The following is a 21,653-nucleotide window of genomic DNA, read 5'->3' on the forward strand; positions in this document are numbered from 1 at the left end:
ACCCTTAGAGAGTTTCATTGTGAGAACATTCTTGTTAATTCTTTTCTCCTGATTATTGATTGTGTGATGTTTAGGTTTTTATTTCAAAAGAAAATTTCATATAGAAAAGAAAAAAGACATCGCAAGCCAAGTCTCCCACTTTGTCTCCAGCTGCACTGAGAGATGGCCTCACACTACTAGAAATTCGGTTAAGCTCTTTGATAAAAGGATTAGGTGTTAAAATGGGTGAGTCACTCTCTTTTCCTTTTGTCCCTACCTTTATATAAACTTGGCTAAATCAGGCCCAGGCCGGCAATAATGGCTCCCAATTCCAAATTTAGTGCAAACAGCTCTAAGCAGCAGCTTGGGCTGCATTATGGTTTACTTTGGTTTGAATAGCTAGATGGCTTATTGGCAAAAAGGCTGATTTCAAGTTTCTATTAAAAAAAAAACAAAAAAAAACAAACAAACGTTGCAGCTTATAGCAGTGTGACCAGTATTTAAAAACACAAATTCTGTGAACATAAAACAACGCAAATTTTAAAAAGAATTTGCATTCTTTTATTTCAGCTGCATGGCTTTTTCAGGATATAGAGATCTTTTTAATTATTATTATTATTCAGTCACAAACTGAGAAGAAAGTAGTGGAAATGAGATACATTGAGCTGCTTGCATTTGGTGAATTATAGTGCGCTGTAATTTCTGGTGGGGGGAGGCAGCGGTCTTGCTGCTGCAAGTGCACACAGACCAGAGAGATCAGTGGAGGCAACACAAGAACAGTGATGTTCTTGCTACTTAGCACATCTCCCACAGAGGACTTATCCCTCCCATTTCCTTTTAACTGTTAACATCACTGGCAATGCAATACTAAGCATGTTCACTTGGAAGCATGTCAGTCTGTACTCAGCGAGGCTTATTTCCAAGGCAGAGTTCATAGTATTGGAGCCTGGGAGAAAAAGTCCCCAACGTTCCAATAGAGATAGCAGATAACATTTAAGCTATAGGAATATCTGCCCCATCCTCATAATTAGGAGCCCCACGGGAACACATTTTCTTTTCTTAGGGTGTTTCCAGATGAACACCTCCCTCCTTAGATGACTCAGTCATTTGATCTTCCGCTGTGAGGTACACATGAAATTGCACTGACTTTCCACATGGCAAAGGATACCACACTTTTTGTGTATGATCATCCTGTTAGGAGGCATGATATTGTTGCATGTACAGGGAAGAGGGTACAATTCACCTAGCCATCACCAACTTAAGAAACTCTGCCCCCCATAATTCTTTTAAAAATCATGCTTCTGTCTCTGCCTAATGACATCATAATGTGGGTGCGTTAAAAAACTTAAATGCACGAGCAGTACCAATTCCACCACGAACTCCCATCTGCAAGCACTTTCAGTATCTAGCAGAAAGTGTCAAAATGTGTTTGGTACTTTTTTTAATTTTTGCAACTGTTAAGAGCTAGAAACATTTGGATTTTGAAGAATCTACCGGCCATATTTCTATGGTACAATGCAAATCCCTGCCATGGTGATTTCTAAAAGCCCCAAATAGTACCAAAGGGAATATCAGCTTCTTTTGAAAGATCAACTTGAATACAATGCTGACTGTATTCTGATTAAACTGCTTTGGTCTTCATGTTTGTTTCTTTCAGACCTATTCTCCTCTTAAAAAGGAAGGAGCGTCTGTGTTCTTAACATGCAGGTTCCTGTTGACTCTGAGTTTTCGCAGGCAAGAGAAGCTCCACATCACAGTAGCTAAAACCGTACCCAGCCAGCAGGTCTTTCTGAGAAATGTCAGCTAAATCTGATTCATAAGCTTTGACAGGACTCTGTGTGTTCCTCTTCTCTAGAGATTTATGCAAGAGTTCCTTCATCCTCCTGTTTTCTTTGGTGGTTGATTCCCAAATTATTTCAAGTTCACTTTCCACTTCCCTAAGAAGAAAAATGAAAATGGATTTGCAAGTTTCAGATGCTTTGCCTTTTTTGAGAGTATTTTTAAGGTGAACTACCCAGCCAGTACAGAAAGAACAATTAAATTTATTTTTGTACCTGGAATGTTGTCTAGAGAACACCATGTGCACAGAACAGAAAGAGTAATCAGAGGATCTCTGGCATATAATTCAATCAAATGTACTTGTTTAACCAGTTTTTATGGGTGTCTAGTTCTGAAAGCATCAGAAAAGGTAACCCTAAAATCCTGGGCCCCTTATTGGTGATGTCATGGTTCAAAACAGGACTACAAATTCTCCTCTAAGGCTGTTGTGGGTAGATCTGGCTGCCTGAGTCACACACAGTGGATTGGGACAGAGGATCTTTTCAATTTCAGCCATTTTCACACTGCATTGTCCTTTCCACTACTTTAGGCTCCTCCAATGTTGTGCTGCGAAAGTCCCCTGCCAAAAATCTTGGACACCTGGACCATCTTGGACAATGGTCTGGCTCAATATAAGGCTGCTTCAGATGTCTGAACTATTTCATAGCTGCTTTATATTGTTGATGAAAAGCCTCTTTGCTACAAAATACTGAGATGGAGTCATGTTTAGATAAGGTTAAGCTCGGTTTGAGGGTGGCAGTGCCCCCTGTAAGAGTGCTGGGACTATTCAGATGGCCCACCCTCATGGATGGATGGAACTGGATGTGTTCCTAAATGCGCTAGGGAATTTTCCAATGGAGAAAGTGGTAGATCACCTGCATAATTTGTACGTAAAAGCATTATGACACTAGTGGCTGCATTTTCAATCCCTTTCCTAACAATACCTAGCATGGGATTTGCCCTTTTATTTATGACACATTTTGTCAGCCACTGCCTTGAATTTCTCCTCTTACCCTTAATATTTTCTCATCCTACTGCTGGACATTCACAGCTTTATTTTTAACCTATTAAACTCAAAGGAATTTAGGACTGTTTTCCAATTGGAAATAACTGGTATCCGCAGTGGTACCTCATAGCATATTTCTGCAAATTTCATTGTGTTTCACACTTTGTACTGAATTTTTTTTCCTGTGAAATACGTAACGGAAGTTGTGAATATGGCTGAAGGGTGAGATATAGGGTCAAAAGCAACCGGTCAAAACAATCCTGTTTCCTGTGAAGGTTTTCTAGGTCATATTGCATTTCTTTTGACAGGAATCCCATCAGAAGGAGCTCAGCATGTGGCAATTTTTAGGGGTTGGTCTGGTCTCAAGAGTATTGCAATAATGTCCTTTGCAAGAACAACAAAAATCCTCAACAACAGAAAATCTGAATCACAATAATAACATACACCTATATGCTGCTCCCATAACTGAATATAGCAGAGATACAGCCCATGAAACCTCGAAGAGGTACTTTTTTGCTGCAGAGCTTAGTAGACACCTCTCTGTTCTGGTGCCATGGTGGCCAGTCAGTTTAGAGATAGTCATGTCAACAAATGAGGAATGACAGCCTTTATTTGTATCTCAAAAAGCCGCTCCACTTCGAAGTATATTCCTTAATCAATCAGGGCAGGAACCAGAACCTGTTAAGTGATTTGGTGCCATCTCCCATCCTACTGGCACCTGCACTTCCTGTGATTTTATCAGATCTAATTTTTAGTGGATCATCTTATGGTTAAAGAGAAAACATGTTCAATGCTCTTTTGGTCTTCAAATCTGTCTCTGCTCCATAAATCATTCAAGCAAACTTTCCCGCAAAGCAGTCAGAAATCTGCTTATGTCCTTTCCCAGCTTGTAAATCTTGCATTCGCTTGTCCTGGTTCAACCTCTTGGCCAAGGAATGTCCTAAGAGGGCAAGAGGGACCCATTTCAGCCTGTCTACCTTGTGGTTTTTGACATCATGATAAAGGGAGGAAGATGGCGGAAAAGTAAGTTATGCAAATTAAGTATACAATTTATTCTGGGCACAGATTTTTAAGTTTTCTTGGCAAAAAAAGGTCTACACAAGCTGCACCACTGTTGCATTTGCTCCATGTCCTGCTCAAGCTCTACATGTCAGAAACCAAATATACTATCAAGAGCTTCACGGGACAGAGCAATGTATTACTGTAATGCTGATCCAAACCACCTTGAGGTTTTTTCTACAATCAAGTGGCATATACATTTTTTGAAATAAATAATGAATGTTAATTTTGTTGGGCTATAGGTTAGAACACATTTATTTCATTTAGGAAGTTATTTGTATTCCTCAATTTCTGTTCTACTGGGGGAACCTCCAAGGCATCTAACAACACTTTTCTTTTTATCAAATATTTTACATAAATACGCGCGCGCGCACACACACACAGAGTAATAAAAATATTTTACTATGTTTTATATATGCTGAAAGCCACCCAGAGTGGCTGGGGAAACCCAGCCAGATAGGTGGGGTATAAATAATAAAATTATGATTATAAAATTATGATTATTATTTTTAAAGTATCTAATGAAATCAGAACAGCATAAAAATATGAATCTCAAAAGAAAGCAAAAATTAAGTGTCCTATACCAATGTCCTGGAGTGCTGACATGCCATCAAAGGAGGAGACATCCACACCTTTTGGTATAAGGAATTCCAGGGTTGCACACTGGGGAACACCCACCCAGGAGGGGGCAAGGTCAAGGGGCGGGGGAAACACAGTGCAAATGCACTGCCAGGAATACCAGGTTCGCTCCCCCAGTACATTTGCTTCACACCTAACTCCCTGCTGCCTTGCCTGCCCTTCCTATTAAGTAACAGCAACCCACCTGCCGAGAAGCTGGGTGGGACACAGAGAAAAGGTTTCTCCTCAAAGGTCTCAAACTGTATATGGTTTTAAAGATGATAACCAATATTTCCCATCAAGCTTGGAAGTGGATTGGAAGCCAATTCTTCTGGGTGCAGGGCTGAGCACACATGATCCAAAAGGAAAGCTCCAGTTAGGATGCCTTCCCTGCCATATTTTGAACCAGCTGCAGCTTTCAAAAGGCAGCCCCACAAAGGGTGTACTGAAGCAGGAGACCAATCTGGCTGTGACTAAGGCAGGTGGGCCAGTGGCCAGAGCTGGCTTCTCCAGGAAACAGTGCAGACCAAAGTGAGCAAGGACACTGCTGGCCACAGTAGCCACCTGATGATAATCCAGGAGGGACACTGGATCCAGGAAATCTCTATGAACCTGATTCTTCAAGGGGAGTGCAACCCCATTCAAAACATACCCACCTTTGCTTTTCTATTGGCCAAAGCACTTCCATCTTGAACTGAGTCTCAGTTTATTCTCCCACAGCCACGCTGATCCTGATCTTAGGCACTGGTTCAGTCATTAAGTGGGCATTGGTACTGCCATTTAGGAAAGGGAGCAAATAAGGCTTCATCTGAGGGAGCACTTTATCAAATATGGTGGTGTATGGAGCTGTGAATTTTTACATCACTCGAAGGATGAGCCTAAAAGTCTAAAAGCTTCCCTCACCGAGGCCCCCAGAATTTGACATGTTTATTTCAAAGCTGCTTAACACAGTGAGTTTTGGTTTTGTTGTTGTTGTTTTGGTCTTTCTACTGCATTTGCAGTGATGACTGCAAAAGGCTGCTCTTTTCCTCACTCATTACATGTGTACTGAGCAAAACCCAAATGCTGCTCCCGATGGAGTGAAGGGCAAATGGGGGAGGCAGAGCAGGCAAGGAAGAAGGGGCGGGGGGAGAAGAGACATGAATCGAGTTTTCCCATGTCCAAAACCATGCTATCACTCAGGATTTAAGGTGCTATTTTCCCCTTATTTTTTCACAGAATAAATGAGATTTAATGATCATGCTGTAGCATTTCTCAGATTGCTTCACTGCGAGTGGAGACAAAATGAGATTCTCCTAGTAGAAGCTCAAAACAAGAATGCCAGCTTTCAGGTGCCCCACGTGCTCTTTGGAATAGAAAAGGCACAGTCGTGTGCCTTAGGGATTCTTGAGTCTGCTTGTACAAGTGATATTCTGGAGAGTTGCTATAAAGCAAAAAATAATATCCTCAACATCCAAAAGTAAACACTGCCTCCTGAGCATTTCAAGGGTTCCTGCTAAAGCTCACTATCTTTCAGCTTTTTGGGAACCCACCTTTCAGTGTCAACCTCTGACCTGCAAATGATTAGCTGTCATTCCTGCACTGCAGGAAGTGGGACTAGATGACCATTGAACTCTACCATTCAATGATTCTAAGTTCAGCCTCTCTAGGTTTTTGTGCTCCATGACTTCACCTGCCATTGTTCCCCAAGGAAGTCCTAGTATTACGTATAAAAGAAAGGAAATACTGCAAGACTCCCTCTGCAAAGTTTTCATATTGAAAACTGGATGGCTGGCTTCATCAGTTGTCGTGGTGAAATCTTACGCGCAACACTTTAAGGGTTTTAATAAAATAAACATGCCATTCACACAGCCTATTACTTTCAGTTGGGTATAGCGCTGAGATTAAATGTGTCAGTGAAATTTCTATCTACTGGGAACAATTTTGCAGGCCACAAATTTTCTCCTTGAGCGGCGCTGGTGGAAATGAATCTGCATCAGGACATTATTTGCCCAGCACTGCCGATTCTGGTTGCCAAGCTACAGAAGATTAGTGACAAGAAGCCCACCCCTAAGTCCTTGGTCTGCTTTTCTTTTGACCGGGGTGGGGGGTAGAGTGGGAGGAGGAGGAGAGAGATCCAGAACAACCTTTCAAATGACAGCTTTGTTCAGGGACTGGCTGCACTACAAAACAAAATTATATTTACTCCTTAAAGCGCTTCCGGATTTTGAGAGAACTGAAAGCAGAATGCAACCAGAATGGAAGGAATCTGGCTAAACTAAAGGAGCCCAGCATTCAGGAAGCGTAGGGAAAACATATGCAAAGCATTTTAGCTTCCTGAACTGTAACATTGCTTGTCTGCATAGCTAAGCTGACGTCCCATGGTCACTGGCCAGAATGATTAACCCAGCTATACATCTGTCCCATCCAATCCAGATGTTTGTTAAAACTGACCTAGAATAAGAGACATCACAGCAGGAAAGCATCTCTTTGAGGGAAAGGCAAAAGCTGCATTTGCCTTTCACCAGCTACAAGCACTGCTCATCTTCCAGAATGTCAGTAAAAACTTTCTGACAGTAAGAGCTGCTCGACAGACTCCCTTGGGGGGTGGACTCTCCTTCCTTGGAGGTTTTTAAGCAGAGGTTGGATGGCCATGTATGATTTAGCTGAGGTTGGATGGTCATGTATGATTTAGCTGAGATACCTGCATTGGAGGGGGTTGGACTAGATGGCCCTCGGGGTCTCTTTCAACTCTACAATTATACGATTCAATGATTCTAAGACTTGGCAACCAACTGCAAAACACTCAGCAACTCTGCTGCTGTTGGTGACAATAACAAGGGACAAAGTGCTGCTGTTTAGAACTACTTCCCACAACTGCATTTTCCTCTGCCGCAGTAGAGTGCTAAATCAAAGTGGGGGCAATTATTTTAGCTTTATGGAGTTGTATCCAACTGACTAAAAGCAGCCCCACACTGAAGTAAAGGGACCCAAGTGAGTGGTGTCCATTCATTTCAATGTGTCTCCTCTGAGCAGAACAAATACTGGATACAACCCATTGTGATGGCAGTGCTTCATAAAGCTTGGACTAGTATATTAATAGCCTTTGCTGTTTGAGGTGGGAAGCGTGAGGGGTGGGTGGGTGTGACAGGTAAGAGAAGAGAAATGGTTCTAAGGGGTTGACATGTCTAACACTGCTCTAAGGGGGTGACATGTTGGGGAATACCAGGACTAGAAATAAAATTGAGGATTATTTTATTAATGTATTTATTATTTACAATTATACCCCACCTTTAGTCCAAGGAACTCAAGGAATAGTCCATTTATCCTCATAACAACAATGGGAGGCTGAGAGGCAAGGACTGGCCCACAAGGCTTCATGACCAAGTGGGAGATTTGAACCCTCCCAGGTCCAACACTCTAACTGCTATACCACACTGCCTCTCACATTGGTGGACAGGTGTTCTCCCCTCCTAGATACATACATATTGTCAAGCTGTATGAAGCAACACAGGCTATATGCACAATAGAATGTTTATGTTAGATCAAAACTATGGTTTGGAACATGGTGGCAGCAGGACCTTCCCTTCCACACACCTGAACCACAGGGAAACCTGGCTGTATTCACCACATCTTTAGTTCTCCAGATATGCAAGCAGTCCCAGGTTAGAGTATCTGGTTCCGTAGCATTGTTTGATGCTAAGCTGGTGCTTACAAAACACATTTATTCAATCATTTATATGCTACCTTTCAGCCTTCAAAGGGACTCCTAAAGTGGCTTAGGTCATTACTAAAAGGAAATGTTTTTTAAAGCAAAAGAAGAAGCACAGTCTGCCTGGAAGTTACTCCCAAGAGGAAGTTTTCCTTGCACCCTTTCTAAATAGACAGCTGGTTGGAGGATGCCGTGTGGATTTCCTGCCTACGGAAGCAATCCTGTGCCCAAGAATCTGCTGTAAAATTACACCAGACCCAAGCCCTGTTCAGCAGCAGGCTTTTGCAGAAAGGACTCAATCGCACAATGGCAAATTTAGCTGCACAACAAACCCACTTAAAAAAAGAAGACTTTTTACAGCAAGGAAAGTGATAGTTAAGAACCAATTGATGGGGAGTCCTATATCCTCTGCAGAAACAAATCAGGATGAATGCTCAATAAAGAGAAGGCATTGTATAACCTCCGCCCAAGCTTCCTGCAATCTGGAGGTGCTCTAAGACATGTCGCGTGTGAATTGATACACCAGTCACTGCAGCATGGGGACTATGCACAGAGAGCACATACACACTTTGCCGAAAAATTCAGAAGTTATCTGACCACGCTACTTATCCTCTACTGGGAGTTGATAACTGACACAGATGGCATACAGCTTGAGTTCCAGGCTGGATTATTTTATCTCACAATGGCTGAGATGATCTGCAAAATAACTGCCTAATTATCTGTCTCCTGTATTGTTTCAGTGCTGCTACAAGGAACCATCTCTGAAGCCTTCCCATCACTAACACGAGAAGTAAGAAGCAGGACTCCTTATAGGTTCTCTCGACACGGAGAATCATCTTCCAGCCAAGACCTATTCAACTGTTCATTCCCCTTTTTTGTGATTAGAAACCTCCAGATCCACGAAATATTCATTTTGCCAAGTGCTCTTAACTGACTGCCCTCATTTCCTGTCTGTCAGAAAAATGTCAGCCTGGGACTTCATCAGTCCTCACTGGAAGATGTTATTAAATCAATGAGCATGTGACCAATGATTCACTTTGGAGAGAATTATTGAAAGCTCAATTCAAGCCAATAGCTTCTGCGTGTTTGCTTTCCTTCAGCAAAAGGCAGTACAGATGCCAGGAGGATTTTTAAGGTTGGCTGTCGGAGCTAGCAGGCAACGATTTCCTTCAAGGATTTGTAGGTCAGGGGCTCAGAGAGGGAGAAGGAGGGAGAGGGGGATGGGGGAGCTGACAGAGTCAGTTGAGAGGAGGAGATTTTCAACCCAGCAGCTCGGCAGGGAAGTGAATACAGCCAGAGCACGCCAGAGGGGGCTCTTAGGCAGAGCATGTCCTGCTCCTTTACCAGTCGGGGCTAATGGGTTTGTTTAAGGCTTTGGCTGCATTACCTTTTCTGCTGCAGCGCTTCGTCGAGGGTTTCCTGCTTCTCTTGCAGCAGCCGCTGGAGGTGCCTCATCTCACGCTGGTACTGAGCAGCCTTCCCGGCAAATTCCTTCTCTTGCTCCGATGCTTTGAGGCTGATGTCTCCGAGCTTTCCGGCAGCTGTCTTCTTATACACCTGTGAGAGTTGGAGCAGAGCCCAGTTAGAATCAGCGCCGGGGTTGCAAGCCAGCTGACGGGAACTCAACTGGCGGGAAGATGGTTTTCTCCCACAGGGGCTTCATCCTGAAACCAGGGGTGCTTTGTTCAAAGAACAAATCGGGTAGGTTGGAAATGACCTGGTCCTTCCTTCAAGCATTTCTACTGCATGCACTTTCTACAGCATACAGCAAAAGGTGTCACTGCATAGGTCTACTGTGCTATTTTAATGCCTCCCTTTGGAGAAAGGTCTTTATAAAACAGGTCTTAAATCCAAATATGTTTAACTCATCAGGAAGCCAAGTTGGACTTTAACCACATGTTGCTTATAGACAAGTTTAATAATTTGGTTTTAATTGTCAGCGTATCACTGTAAGCCTGGGAAGAGATGCTACTGGGTGGCATGTATGTTCATTAATCCTTTCATCTTGGAAAAACAACTCAGCTGCCTTATAATTGCTTTGGGTGCCTTGAAGCTGTGTATCCTTTCACTGAAGCACTGGAATGCAACACGTTTCTCCCTGCTTTTGCTGCAGCAAGGCATTATTTAGAAAGCATTAGTTCTTTTTTGAAACAGTGAATTTTACTTCTGAATCACAAAATGGCTAAGAATGCAAAAAGCAATGCTAAGTGAACGTGAAGGAGGAAAAAATATTTCATCTTAGATAAAAAGTTTCATTCTAATTATTACTTTACACAAAACCTCTTATCCGCCTATATGTAAAAGGTCTCAGCTTTGTGGATACCTTAACCTTTTCTTCTGGATGAGCCTGATGTTAATGCTAGCCAATTTCAGATTTATTAGTGTGAAGATCAAAACTACACCCTTGCCTCAAGTCTTCATGGTCTGAAAATTTATCCAGCAGACCTGGAAAAGCACTGTTTCCAATTCAAGTCTTTGTACTAATAGTCATGTCTAAAAGTAGAGCAGGAATTAAAAGGAAAACAAGTTGCCCGGGGAAAGAATTAAGCTGGGGTGATGTGGGAGTCCATCCTATAAAAATTCAAGCATGTTCAATTGCATCAATATTTAAATGGATGGCAATGGTATATGGAAGCTTGTCTACTTGTGTTAAAGATAATGGTTTAGCACAAACAGGGTGCAGTACTGCAGAGGAACCCAACTTGTTGTCTCCAGATGTTGCTGTACTACAACTCCCACCATCCCTGACCACTAGCCACGTTGTTGGGACTGATGGGATTTGGAGTCCAACAGCACCTGAAGGGACATTGGCTGTCCTGCAGAGTTGAGCACTGGGTGCTTGCCTGTCGGATGAACTCAGAAAACTGTCACCTGAGATTTTAGGAAGACTGAACTTTATGGGAGGGACCACAGCTCAGGGGTAGAGCACATGCACTGTATCTGCAGGAGGTCTCAGGTTCAAGCTCTGGACCCCCCAGTTTCAAAACACAGGGAAGCAGGTGGTAGAAAAGGCTTCTGCCTGAGACTCTAGAGAGTTGTTGCCAGTCAGAGTAGGCAGTACTGGACTAGATAGGTGAGTAGCAAGGCCTGGTAACTGACAGCTCCCTGTGTGGCAGTAAACATTTGGAAATCAGGTTGTGACTCTGAACCAGTGTGCCACACTTTATATAAAGGACAACCCTTTCCTTTTCACAGGATGTATCTAAAATAGCAAAAAAAAAAAAAAAAAAAAGTTTGAATTTTTACATATAAATTCTTCCATTTATTTTAAACTCATCCATTCTGAATGCAACAAACAACAAACTTACCTGCCCAATGGATTATGTTTTGGTTATAGTTTACACTGCAGTTGTATTGTTTTATTGGTTTGGGTTTTTTTAGTGTGTTTTCTTTCTTTATTACTTTATCGGCTGCCAATCTTACACTGTGTCAGTTTGCTTCTTTGAAGTGTATAATATGGTTTTGACAGCTGTGAATTTTTTCTTTTCTTTTAATGGTATAAAGGGCGGGGGGAGAAAAAGCACTAATGAAGAAATAAAAAGAGAGAAGAACCCGAAAGGTGCACTAAAATAGAGTTTATCCAGTCCAGCAAATTTCACTTCCAATCTTTCCTCAAGGGAACTGGTAAAACCCTACATATTTGCTATGTGTTCTACTGTAAAATGATTCCCGTCCATATAATTTGTTTATTCCTATTATCATTACATTTATATCTTGCTTTTGCTTCAAGGACCTGAAGTGGTTTCCCCCCTTCCCCATTTTACCATTGCTACAATCCTGTGAGGTAGGTTAAGCTAAGAGGCAGTGGCCAGAACAACCCAATAAAATTCATGGATGAGTGGGGATTTGAACCCTCATCTTCCATGTCCTAGTCCAACACTCTAACCACTACACCACGCTGTAGGTAATCCTATAGGTAACTGATTTCCCCTTCCCAATGTAAAATTCTAAGAAACAGAACAAAGCTTTTATCTCTTGGCTTAGGTTTCTCTTGCAGGCGAGAATGGAACTGAAGAAAACAAGGAATGCAGCCATTTTTACTACATCTACATATGGTCTTGACATTTTAAATATTGATGCATTTATCTAAATAGGGATCCCACTTTCTTCAAAGTGCTCCCTAGGCTGAGGCTCTTTGGAGTCTTCCATCCCCCTCAGTTATGTTGTCTTTATAAAGCAGCAACAGCTCTAGAACTTTTAAAGGGGGAAAATGGATAAGCATGGGGAGTTTTGTCTAAAACTGTGTGTACAACTGGAGAACTCCAAAGCACAGAATTCTGAACAGGGGAAATGCTTCAATCATACCTCTGGAACAGGTGGTTGCCTGGGTTCCTCCCCCCAGACCCGCTTTCAACTGTCAAGCTTGGCAAATATACCTAGACCTTCACAGAATTGAAAGCTGCATCACAAGTGAAAGCAGGATGGCACTCCCTAATGGAAACCTGTTATATTGGGAGTGGGGTGGGAGGTTGAATCATGCTCCATTTTATCACCTAGACAGAAGCAGCTGCCTAAAATCCTCAAAACCAGAAATATAAATGAAATTGTACCTGGCCATTTCCCACATAAGAGCAAAACTTGGAAACAATGAAAAGAAAAAGCTACAAGCAGTGACATGCAAACTTCAAAGAGAGGTTGCCATATTAATCAGTAGTAGCAAAAGCAAGTAAGAGACTAATCCATTTTTAATGGAATAATTTTCCATTGAGTAGAATCTAGCGCCACCACCTTTATCGGTATGCTACTTTGCTGCTATGGTGTTCAAAGTGGCTAACAATATACCAAATGAATAATACTAAATATATATATGAAAAAAACAATCCTATTGGTCTTCAAGGTGCCACAACATCTTTGATGCTTTTACCAGTGAAGTGGATTATTTGCTCTTCTTGAGTGGTATAGAAGAAAGGGAACATCCAGAGCTTCCCAAGACGTCTTCTGTTCCTTTTAAAATACTAAATTCACTGAGCAACAACATAACTTGCTAACTATAATTGCAGACAGGTTCATTTTGTTTTCTCTGTGTTAAGATTGCTCAAGTGTAGGCAATTTGTCCCTGGGGAAGGGATTATCGGAGGAAGGTATTAGAACTGGAGATGGTCTCTTCTGACAATCTGAACACAAAGGGGACTGGAAGATAAGGGAGAAGGCATTCTTATTTCAGATAATTAGGAACATGACAGCAGAAGACTTTAAAAGGTCAATACCTGCAGTCTGAATTGTGTCTGGAAACTGACTGGTAATATATGCAGTTGTTTCAAGACTAGCGTAGTATGAGACCTCAGTCTTGGAAGGTATTCCGGCTGCTGCATTTCGGACCACCTGAAGTTTATGAAAAGTCTTCAAGAAAGTGTCGCAGAGCATACTGCAGCAATTTAATCGAGAGGTCACCGTGGCATCTTCTTGACCATTCAGGAAGGCACACCTCCCACATCCAAATCTAGATCTGAGGGGTATAGCCTGCAGTCAAGGAACCCAAAGTCCAACCATGATGGTGGTACATGGCAGGGGAGAAAGGCCAGGTTCCTAGCATTTCAGGCAGCATGACTTAGTGCCATTCATTTCAATGGGTCTGCTCTGAATAGAACAAGATGGGATAGACTAGTTCTACTCAATCCAGACCATCGGTCTTGATACTGCTTGCCAATCTCAGAGGCTGATGCTGCATAGCTCTGTCGCCTTTTGTGCCTGATGAGGACTTTGGGGTCTGAACACACCTTGTGGATCCCAGTTTAAATCCAGGAGATCTCTGATCAGAACTTTGCATTTGGTACTCTGTGTGATGTGTGTGTGCGCACACCCATGTGCATCTGTGGTGGGGGTTATAGTCATAAAGGAAAAGTAGCAGGTAGGTAAAGGACTCAGCACATTCCTCATGCCTATTGCTTCTTCCTGTGCATTGCACCCTCAGGATGCCACTCTGATTTCTTCCATATCTTTTTAAACTGCTCTTCAGCCAATAAGTCTCCTAGGGAGGCTTACATAAAACCAAGGAAAGCACTAAAAATGTGTGTCAATAAACACAACAGCGCCAAGCAAGTCACTGCTACTATAAAGAGCACCATGGCTACGAACTAAGTCATTGCTTTTAAGTTCAGCATGAAACTCACAGAGTTTCAGAGTTGGAAGGGTCCCAAAGGGTCATCTAATTCAACTCCCCCTGCAATGCATTTTGGAAAATGACCATCCAAGCAGTATACTACACAAGGTAGTATTAAACACAAGACGGTACTTGTAGTGGTTGCTAGACTGGTTTACACTTGTCCCTGGAAATGGTGACTTCCCCTGCCCAACACTGTGAGGAGGATGCAATGAACTAGGTATGGGGCTGTTTAAATGCACCACTGGCCTTGCCCCCAGTTCAAAAGGTCTTTTCAGGCAACACATCAGACTTTTTCTAAGTAATGAAAACATTTTCCTAAACTCTCCTGCCATTTCCCCCGCTACTCCTCCAAGCCTCTCCAAGGAATGTCTTATGACATCGCTTTAAAAGAACAAAACAAAAAACCCTCTTGTTATAATTAACACAGGCAGGTTTGTCAACCTGAACATTTCGTCTGCTTGCGACGGCTGTCTGTTCCTTTCATGTTTCATGTCTGCAACAGGAAAGGGACAAAATGAATAAGAGCATGCACATGTTGAATGGTTTCTTTAAATGTAAAGGTTCATCATTGTTCCACCCAATGTGTATGTCTTTAAGGGGCCAGAGCAAGGGCCAGAGCAAAATAACGAGACCCAGCTTTACAGCTGTGAAACATAGCAGGTGCTGCTGAGTTGTACTGATTAAGGTGTGTCAGCATTTGGTTGTAGTATATAAGGAGCAGCACCTAGCTCTCCCATTACCCTGGGGGTTGGGTTGGTGGTTGGGTCTGGTTTGTTGTTAATGTATTTAGTGTATAAGGAGTTTTTGTTTTTTGTAATTAAAACCTTGCTTAAGTTATTTTTGAGTCCCTTTCTTTTTAATGCATGATCCCCCCAGCAAGCTCTCTGCAGCGCTACCATACTGCAAATAGCCAACAGCACAAGGGTCAGAGAGGGAGTGGGTGAGAGAGAATATTTGTTGGGAGGAATAGGGGAATAATTCCTGAGCATACCTGATTTAGGTCGGGGGCTTCAGTGAGCAGAGGTGGCCCAGCTCTAGCATATTACTTATCTAGAAGCATTTCAGTCTGTTTTTTGGCCTGGTCTTGGTTGGTCTAACGGAAGACCCACACCAGAAGGTGGACAGGGAAAGTCCAGCCCTTTTAATCAGCAGTCTTCAACATCACTCATCATAGCATCCTTCTGGAGCTGTCTTGCTGGGATGGGACATCTAACTGCAGTGGTTTGAATTGTTCCTGAAGGGCCAATCTCAGAAGGCGGTGCTGGGAGACTGCTGCTCCACCCATTGGTCTTTAACTTGTGGGTGACTGCAAGAGTCTCCTATGCTATTTGGCGTCTACATGAATCACTGGGTGAGGTTGTCCAGAGAGGAGGAGGATACCGTCAGTATGCTAGTGACACACAATTCTCTTTCCTTTCCATCTAAACCCAGGGTGGCTGAGGTTCTGACCCAGTACCTGAAATCAGCGATGAATTGGATGTAGGTGAGCAAACTGAAATTAATCCAGGTAAGACAGAGATGGGAGAAGAGCTGATCTAGGATTAAGTGTAGTGCCTAATTTGGATGGAGTTGCAACCCCACCCCAACCCAGTTAAGGATCAGGTTTGTAGCTTGGAAGAGCTGCCGTATGCCAAAGTGTGATGGTGGCCATGGAGACTTTTGAGTAATTTAGGCTAGTACCCTAGCTATGCCCTATTATGATGGACAAGACCTGGCAGCTGATCACACAAACCAAGATTGGGGGGGGGGCTGGTTTTGAAAGAAGTCAACTTGTCTTCTTCATCGCAGTTCCTACATTGGAGGGAGTCAGCTTAGGCCAACCCTACAATTCTATGACGGCTTATTTTTCAACTTCCAATGAAAAACTTGTTATTTTCAGGGTGCTCTTGAGTTAAGCAATAATGAAATAACATTCTGAGATGTTTGTTGGTTATCTTTCATATGATGAGATTACTTTCCTGTTCTCTGTCTTCTTGAGTATTTGGTTTGGGCTTTTTCGTAAAGCTCAGCAGTAGCAACCACCACAACCACCAAACAATGTGTTTTAATATTGTTGAAGGCCTCCTTGGGGAGTCCCTGAGGGAAAGAGAGACTGAAAACAAATATTTTACCTAATTAACTGCTTACTTTGTTGACATGGAATTCAATCTACTTAAAAAGCATTCCCACCCGCCATCCAGGTGAATATGTGAAAGTATTTCACAGCAGACAGAGAGAATTTGGTAACTGAGGAACTTAATGCCTGCTATTTACACTCTTATGAATGCTTTCCAAGGAGCAATGGTTAAAGAGAAATTGTGTTTGGACATGCTGCTATCATAACTATTTTTGGAAGAATCACGTGCAAATGCACACTCTCTCTTTCTAGTGTTAGAGCCTGCTCTGCTCCACCATGTTTGTGAAAGAGTGTGCAGGGTGGACCCACCAGAGAATAAGTCAGAACCAAGACAGAGACCATTTAGCAGACTTGATGGTTAAGATAAAGATGCAAATGAAACTGCCTCCTAATAAAAATGCCGTTGTTGTTATGGTTGGTGTTGTTGTCCTTGCCTGTTCCCATTAAAATTCCATCACTGCTGCATGGCAACGTGAGGGTGATGAGCCAAGACTGAGCCAGCTTTGCTTATTACGAAATGTGAACAGAAACAAATCCTCTTTTCAGGCAAAACAGACAAAACTGTGAAATGTACTGTCGCACTTATTTACCCATCAAATCCTTAAGAATTTCACAACCACACATTCTTATTAATCAAAGAAATGCCATGGGAAACCTATATTCAATGGTGTTGTTTTCCCCCTAAAGGTTAAGTAATACTGTACCTTTGCTGAGTAATTTCAAATGCACAGCACCACCAAATGAGCTACTATTAAGTTTCCCTCCCTCTGTAAGCTCAGAAACAGAGTGCAACATTACAAGAGCATCCGTGCATGATAAGAAGATTTGTCTCCAATGCAAATCAAACTCTAAATGCTTGTCAGGGTTGGTTGTAGCAACTGTTATACAAGTTTCTGAGTTACATCCTCAACTGAAAGCCAAACGTTTTCCAGCCAACTTGCTTCTTTCCCATGTTAAGCTGCAGTAACTAAATATTCCAGATGAGTAATTGCTCCTTAATGTTAACAGATCAACCATATGTAACTTTGCACAGAAGCACTACTGAATTTAATGAGACTTACTCCCAATAGCACACAGGATCTGAGTGTAGTGCAGACACTTTTTCCCACAGGTGCCATCCAAAGGCAGTTCAGAAAAGGAATTAGAGAAGGGGAAGAGGGAGAACTAATCTTTGCGAGGGGCAGTAAATTTAGAGCAGAGGAACGGGGGCTGCTGGGTATACTTGCCCCAGGCCTTGGAATCATATCTAGGCCCTGATGGGGAAGATGGCATGATGCAGTGGACAGAGTACTTCACTTGGAATGCAGACACATGGGTTCAAATCCTATAAGACCCCAAAGTTCACTGGGTAATATTGGGCTCCCTCAATTTAACTATTTGAGGTAGTTCTGTTCAGATATTCAAGAAAATGTCTAATACATTCTACAGTCTGTGGGGTGGTGAAGCAATTTCCTATAGGATGGAAAGTAGGATGTAAAACAAAACAAAACAGATTCAGTGGATATTTGGGGAAATTATACAAAACTGAAAACCAGAGACTTCTAATCAGAAAAGGTAATTGCATTTAACTACTGCTACCAGTTTTAACTTGTTACCGTATTTGCTTCTTTCTGTCGGTAAAGCATATACTCCAGGATAGGCTTCCCCAACCTGATGCCCTCAAAATGGTTTGGACTACAGGTCCCAATAACTCCAACCAACATGGTCAAATGTTGGGGATGATGGGAGTTTTTGACCAGGTTGGGAAAGGCTGCTCTAGGAACAACTACCAAAAGGGCATAATTTAAAGTTGAAACTCACTGCTATTATCTGTTACAGCCTGCCTAATTTAAAGATGAATCATTCTCAAACAGAGGGAGAAGAAAAAGTACCAAACGATGAGCTGGAATGCAAAATCTGTTACCAGAAGTTTAACGTCCAGAGCCGCAAACCCAAAATCTTGGACTGCCTTCACAGAGTGTGTGCAAAATGCCTGACAAAAATCCTCCACGTGGGAGATGGCTCCCATTGCATTTGCTGCCCCTTCTGCCGCCACAAGACAGAGCTGCAGGAAGAGGAAGTGGAGGGCCTTCCTGACGACGCAAATATCATGTCCAAACTCATGACAAAAGACAAAACAGCATGGAGCTCGGACTGCAAAGAAGTTGTCTTGACGCCAAAGAACTTGGCTTCCTCCAGTCCTTCTCATGGGTCATCAAACTGTTTGGTGATTACCATCATGGAAGTACAGAGAGACTCCACAAGGACGCCAAGCCAGAACACCCTCTCGGATTACTACACAGATCACAGCCTTGACTCGGCATCTGTGAACTCTCATAGCCACCTGGATCAAGATCTTTTCTCTAAGCTCTGTAACCATGTCCCCAGAATACTGGTGTGGCTGCTTGGATTTTTCTATTTTGGTTCTTTGCCACTTGGAATCTATTTATTGGTGATTCAGAAAGTGACCCTTGGAATTGTCTGTGTCAGTCTCGTGCCATCCAGTCTAACTGTGTGTCTTGTGTATGGCTTCTGTCAATGCCTTTGCCAAGGAATGTGTGACTGTTCCTCTAGAAACTAACGTTTTTTAAAACTGAATTTTGGATATTGGCACTATAGACCTTCAAATGTATAGGCTATTTAAAGCCTACTGTGGATTTTTTCTTTTTTACAAAAATATCAGTAGCCAAAAATGAGACATCTATATTTAGATGTTCCTAACATTCCATCCCACTCTCCCAACAGGTAGCCACACTTTAGTGTGACCAACGAACAAAACCCGGAGGGATTAATGGCTTTGACAGAGTTCTCCAGGGCAAAGTTGTAGGATCCCATAAGGGATACATCTGATAGAAGGCAAAATTCTTTATCTCACTAGGGGCTATTTAGCTTCCATCGCAATGTCCACAATCCTGACAGGGCCAAGCATCACTGAGAGGCCCCCAGGAGAATAGTGTCCCTCCCTACACCACCTAGAGGTTGTGGAGGCAAAAGAGTATTCCACCCCCAGCACTTTTTCCACCCCAAAAGTCCAGCTTTTGAGGGAAAAGAGAGGAAGGTATTTCTTTTTTGCTTCCTCAGAGGCTGGAGACTAAATTTGGCTTATGAAAGAGGGGACAGCATTTGGAAAGAGAGATATGGCTTGCTTCTTGTTCTGCTTTGACAAGGGCTTCAACAATGGAAAGGAAGCGGAGGAAGAGAAAAGTGAAGGAGAATAGCAGGACTGGGAAAGGACCGGCACTATCACGCTATCTCCCCGTCAAACTAGATGATCCTGTAGCTAGGATGAAATAAAAATGCAGATCTGAAGAACAGACTAGGTGAAATGGTATTGCCAATCTATTCTTCAACCTGTCTAGAATCTGTGTATTTTGAGACAGGGATGCCAAATCAAAAATGATAGAACTAGGGTATGTATACTTATATAAAAGGCTATGAAGCTGGGATGGTCTGAAATGAGATCTGTTTTATTGCATGGATTCTCCTGTTCTGGAATAATGTTCCTTTACTTTAAACAGAGATTTGGCAACTTTTCTGCTAGAACATACTGTTACATTTTTTAAGCCATTGTAATTACCGGTACAGGTCGTAAATTATGCTTTATTTTCTGAGTGAAACTCTTAAGGAAAACTTTCCTAATTAAGGCAATGTCAAGCTTTTGGTCTTTGGTACCAGCAGCCTGTTACTTATTTTATGTGAAAGTAACCTCCACTAAGATCGGTGGGCATGATTCAGCAGTTGGAGGGCAAGCTTTAGACCCAAGGACCCAATGCTACCAGCAACTTAATCTGGCCCCCAGGAGCTGTGTACATCTGGAACGCCTCCTTCCTAAACCAGCAGCCTGTGAAGGGACCATGGGAGACTCTTAGCTGGGAACTCCAGACTAGGGTCTGCTGAAGCACACAGGTTTCTCTTGATGGAAATGCATGCAAGATCTGGGTGGGTGCAGGCTGCTGCTCAGAGCTGTCAACAGAAGTCAGCATGTTGCTGGCTTTATGGGAGAAAGACACAGCTAGCTGTGGCCTAGGGGCTTTGTAAAGGATGGGATAAGGAAATAGCAAACACCAGCACTGGGCCTCCTGAAACTGTGCACTTGTTATTTGGGCCAAACAGTTACTGTACTACCAAGTTTCTCCACCACTATCCCAGCCTCCTCAAAACCTCCAGGATAGAACCTGCTGGATCTATGACTTCCATAAGGCTCACAACCTCATTCATATCTACCATCCCAAGATGCTCCTTTCTCCACAGAACAGAGGTGCAGGTATGCTACTGGATTGACCAATGCCTGGCATATGTAAGGACTGCATTAGGCAATGTGGTATGTACTTGGTAGCAAATAGGCTTTTAGCCAAGAAATAATCATAGCCGGTCATTAAGTTAGAGACCACTATTTTGTCAAACAAATAATCTGCCCACTTTTAACTCTGGCCCTGCCCATAACTTGGAAGGTTGGCCGCAAAAAATGTGGCCCTTAGGCTTGTGTATATGCCAAATAAAATACCCCTAAGGATTTGGGGGCACTAATATAAGAAAAAACAAATGAGCCAGCCATGATCACAATAAAATAGCTTCCTCTTTCACACCTTGGATAAAAGCTAACTTTTTTTAAGGTTTTCCTGACTTCTCAGCTCAAGGCAGTTTAATATACTGCAAACATTAGAAAACAATAAAAACTCGACAGTTCTGCAGCAACAGATAATTTAATAAAACAGTGAAACCATAACACAGCAGCAAGAGCATAATGTTGTTTTTAGCTGGACTACTTCATGCTGCAAGCTGCCTTGTGCTGGTAGGGAAAGGAGGACCAAAATCCCAATTGAATTTTAAATGTTCAAGAGGCTTCCAGCTGGTGCAGGCTGAACACCTGTAAGTGTAGCTGCCCAAAGGACAGGCAGGAAGGAGAATGCTTTTCATCCTCTCTGCAAAAAGAGACACAAAGGGATCAAGTGAGCACTGCATGTGGTGGCACTCCAAAGCCTCAAGGCTCCTCCCAACTGTCTCATTTCCTGGAGCAAAGGCACATGAAGCCCAACCTGTCTGGCCTTGTGTTGGGAGAGGCAGTCTCTAAGCTGCCCACAAAAGGCTAGATTTAGAGCAAGACTGCCACAGTGAAATATGGGACTGATATGTCACAGGAACTGAACTTCATCCTATTACAAGTTGTACTTATGTGACTCATATTCCCAGGGACTGGAATATTTGCTAGGGAGACAACCATTTATTTAGTACACAGCTTTTCCACAGGACTAAATCATTTAGTTCCTTTATCTATACAGTATTG

At 42.6% G+C, this 21,653-nt stretch overlaps 1 protein-coding gene and 1 pseudogene across 5 annotated transcripts in view; one reads left to right on the top strand and one right to left on the bottom strand.

Annotated features, from left to right (window-relative positions):
• Nucleotides 1–435: 435 nt before the first annotated feature.
• The window catches only part of CEP89 (centrosomal protein 89), a 50,484-nt gene continuing 29,266 nt past the window's right edge, over nt 436–21,653 (bottom strand). The window contains exons 18-19 of the mRNA XM_079987960.1: nt 9,559–9,728; nt 436–1,916 (exon numbers count right to left, since the gene is read on the bottom strand). Coding sequence (XP_079844086.1) covers nt 1,676–1,916; nt 9,559–9,728 — 411 coding nt within the window. The 3' untranslated portion in view covers nt 436–1,675. The remainder of the gene's footprint in view (nt 1,917–9,558; nt 9,729–21,653) is intronic.
• On the top strand, nt 8,297–21,129 carry LOC307222575 (E3 ubiquitin-protein ligase RNF182 pseudogene; annotated as a pseudogene). 4 transcript variants are annotated; one of them, XR_013843858.1, is made up of 2 exons: nt 8,297–9,306; nt 15,706–21,129. The product of XR_013843858.1 is annotated as an E3 ubiquitin-protein ligase RNF182 pseudogene (transcript). The 4 variants fall into 4 exon arrangements; XR_013843859.1 differs by lacking the exon at nt 8,297–9,306 and adding an exon at nt 9,735–9,872; XR_013843860.1 differs by lacking the exon at nt 8,297–9,306 and adding an exon at nt 9,735–9,872 and having other exon boundaries at nt 18,209–21,129.

Source organism: Podarcis cretensis, assembly GCF_951804945.1.
Source record: "Podarcis cretensis genome assembly, chromosome: 8".
Lineage (NCBI taxonomy): Eukaryota > Metazoa > Chordata > Lepidosauria > Squamata > Lacertidae > Podarcis > Podarcis cretensis.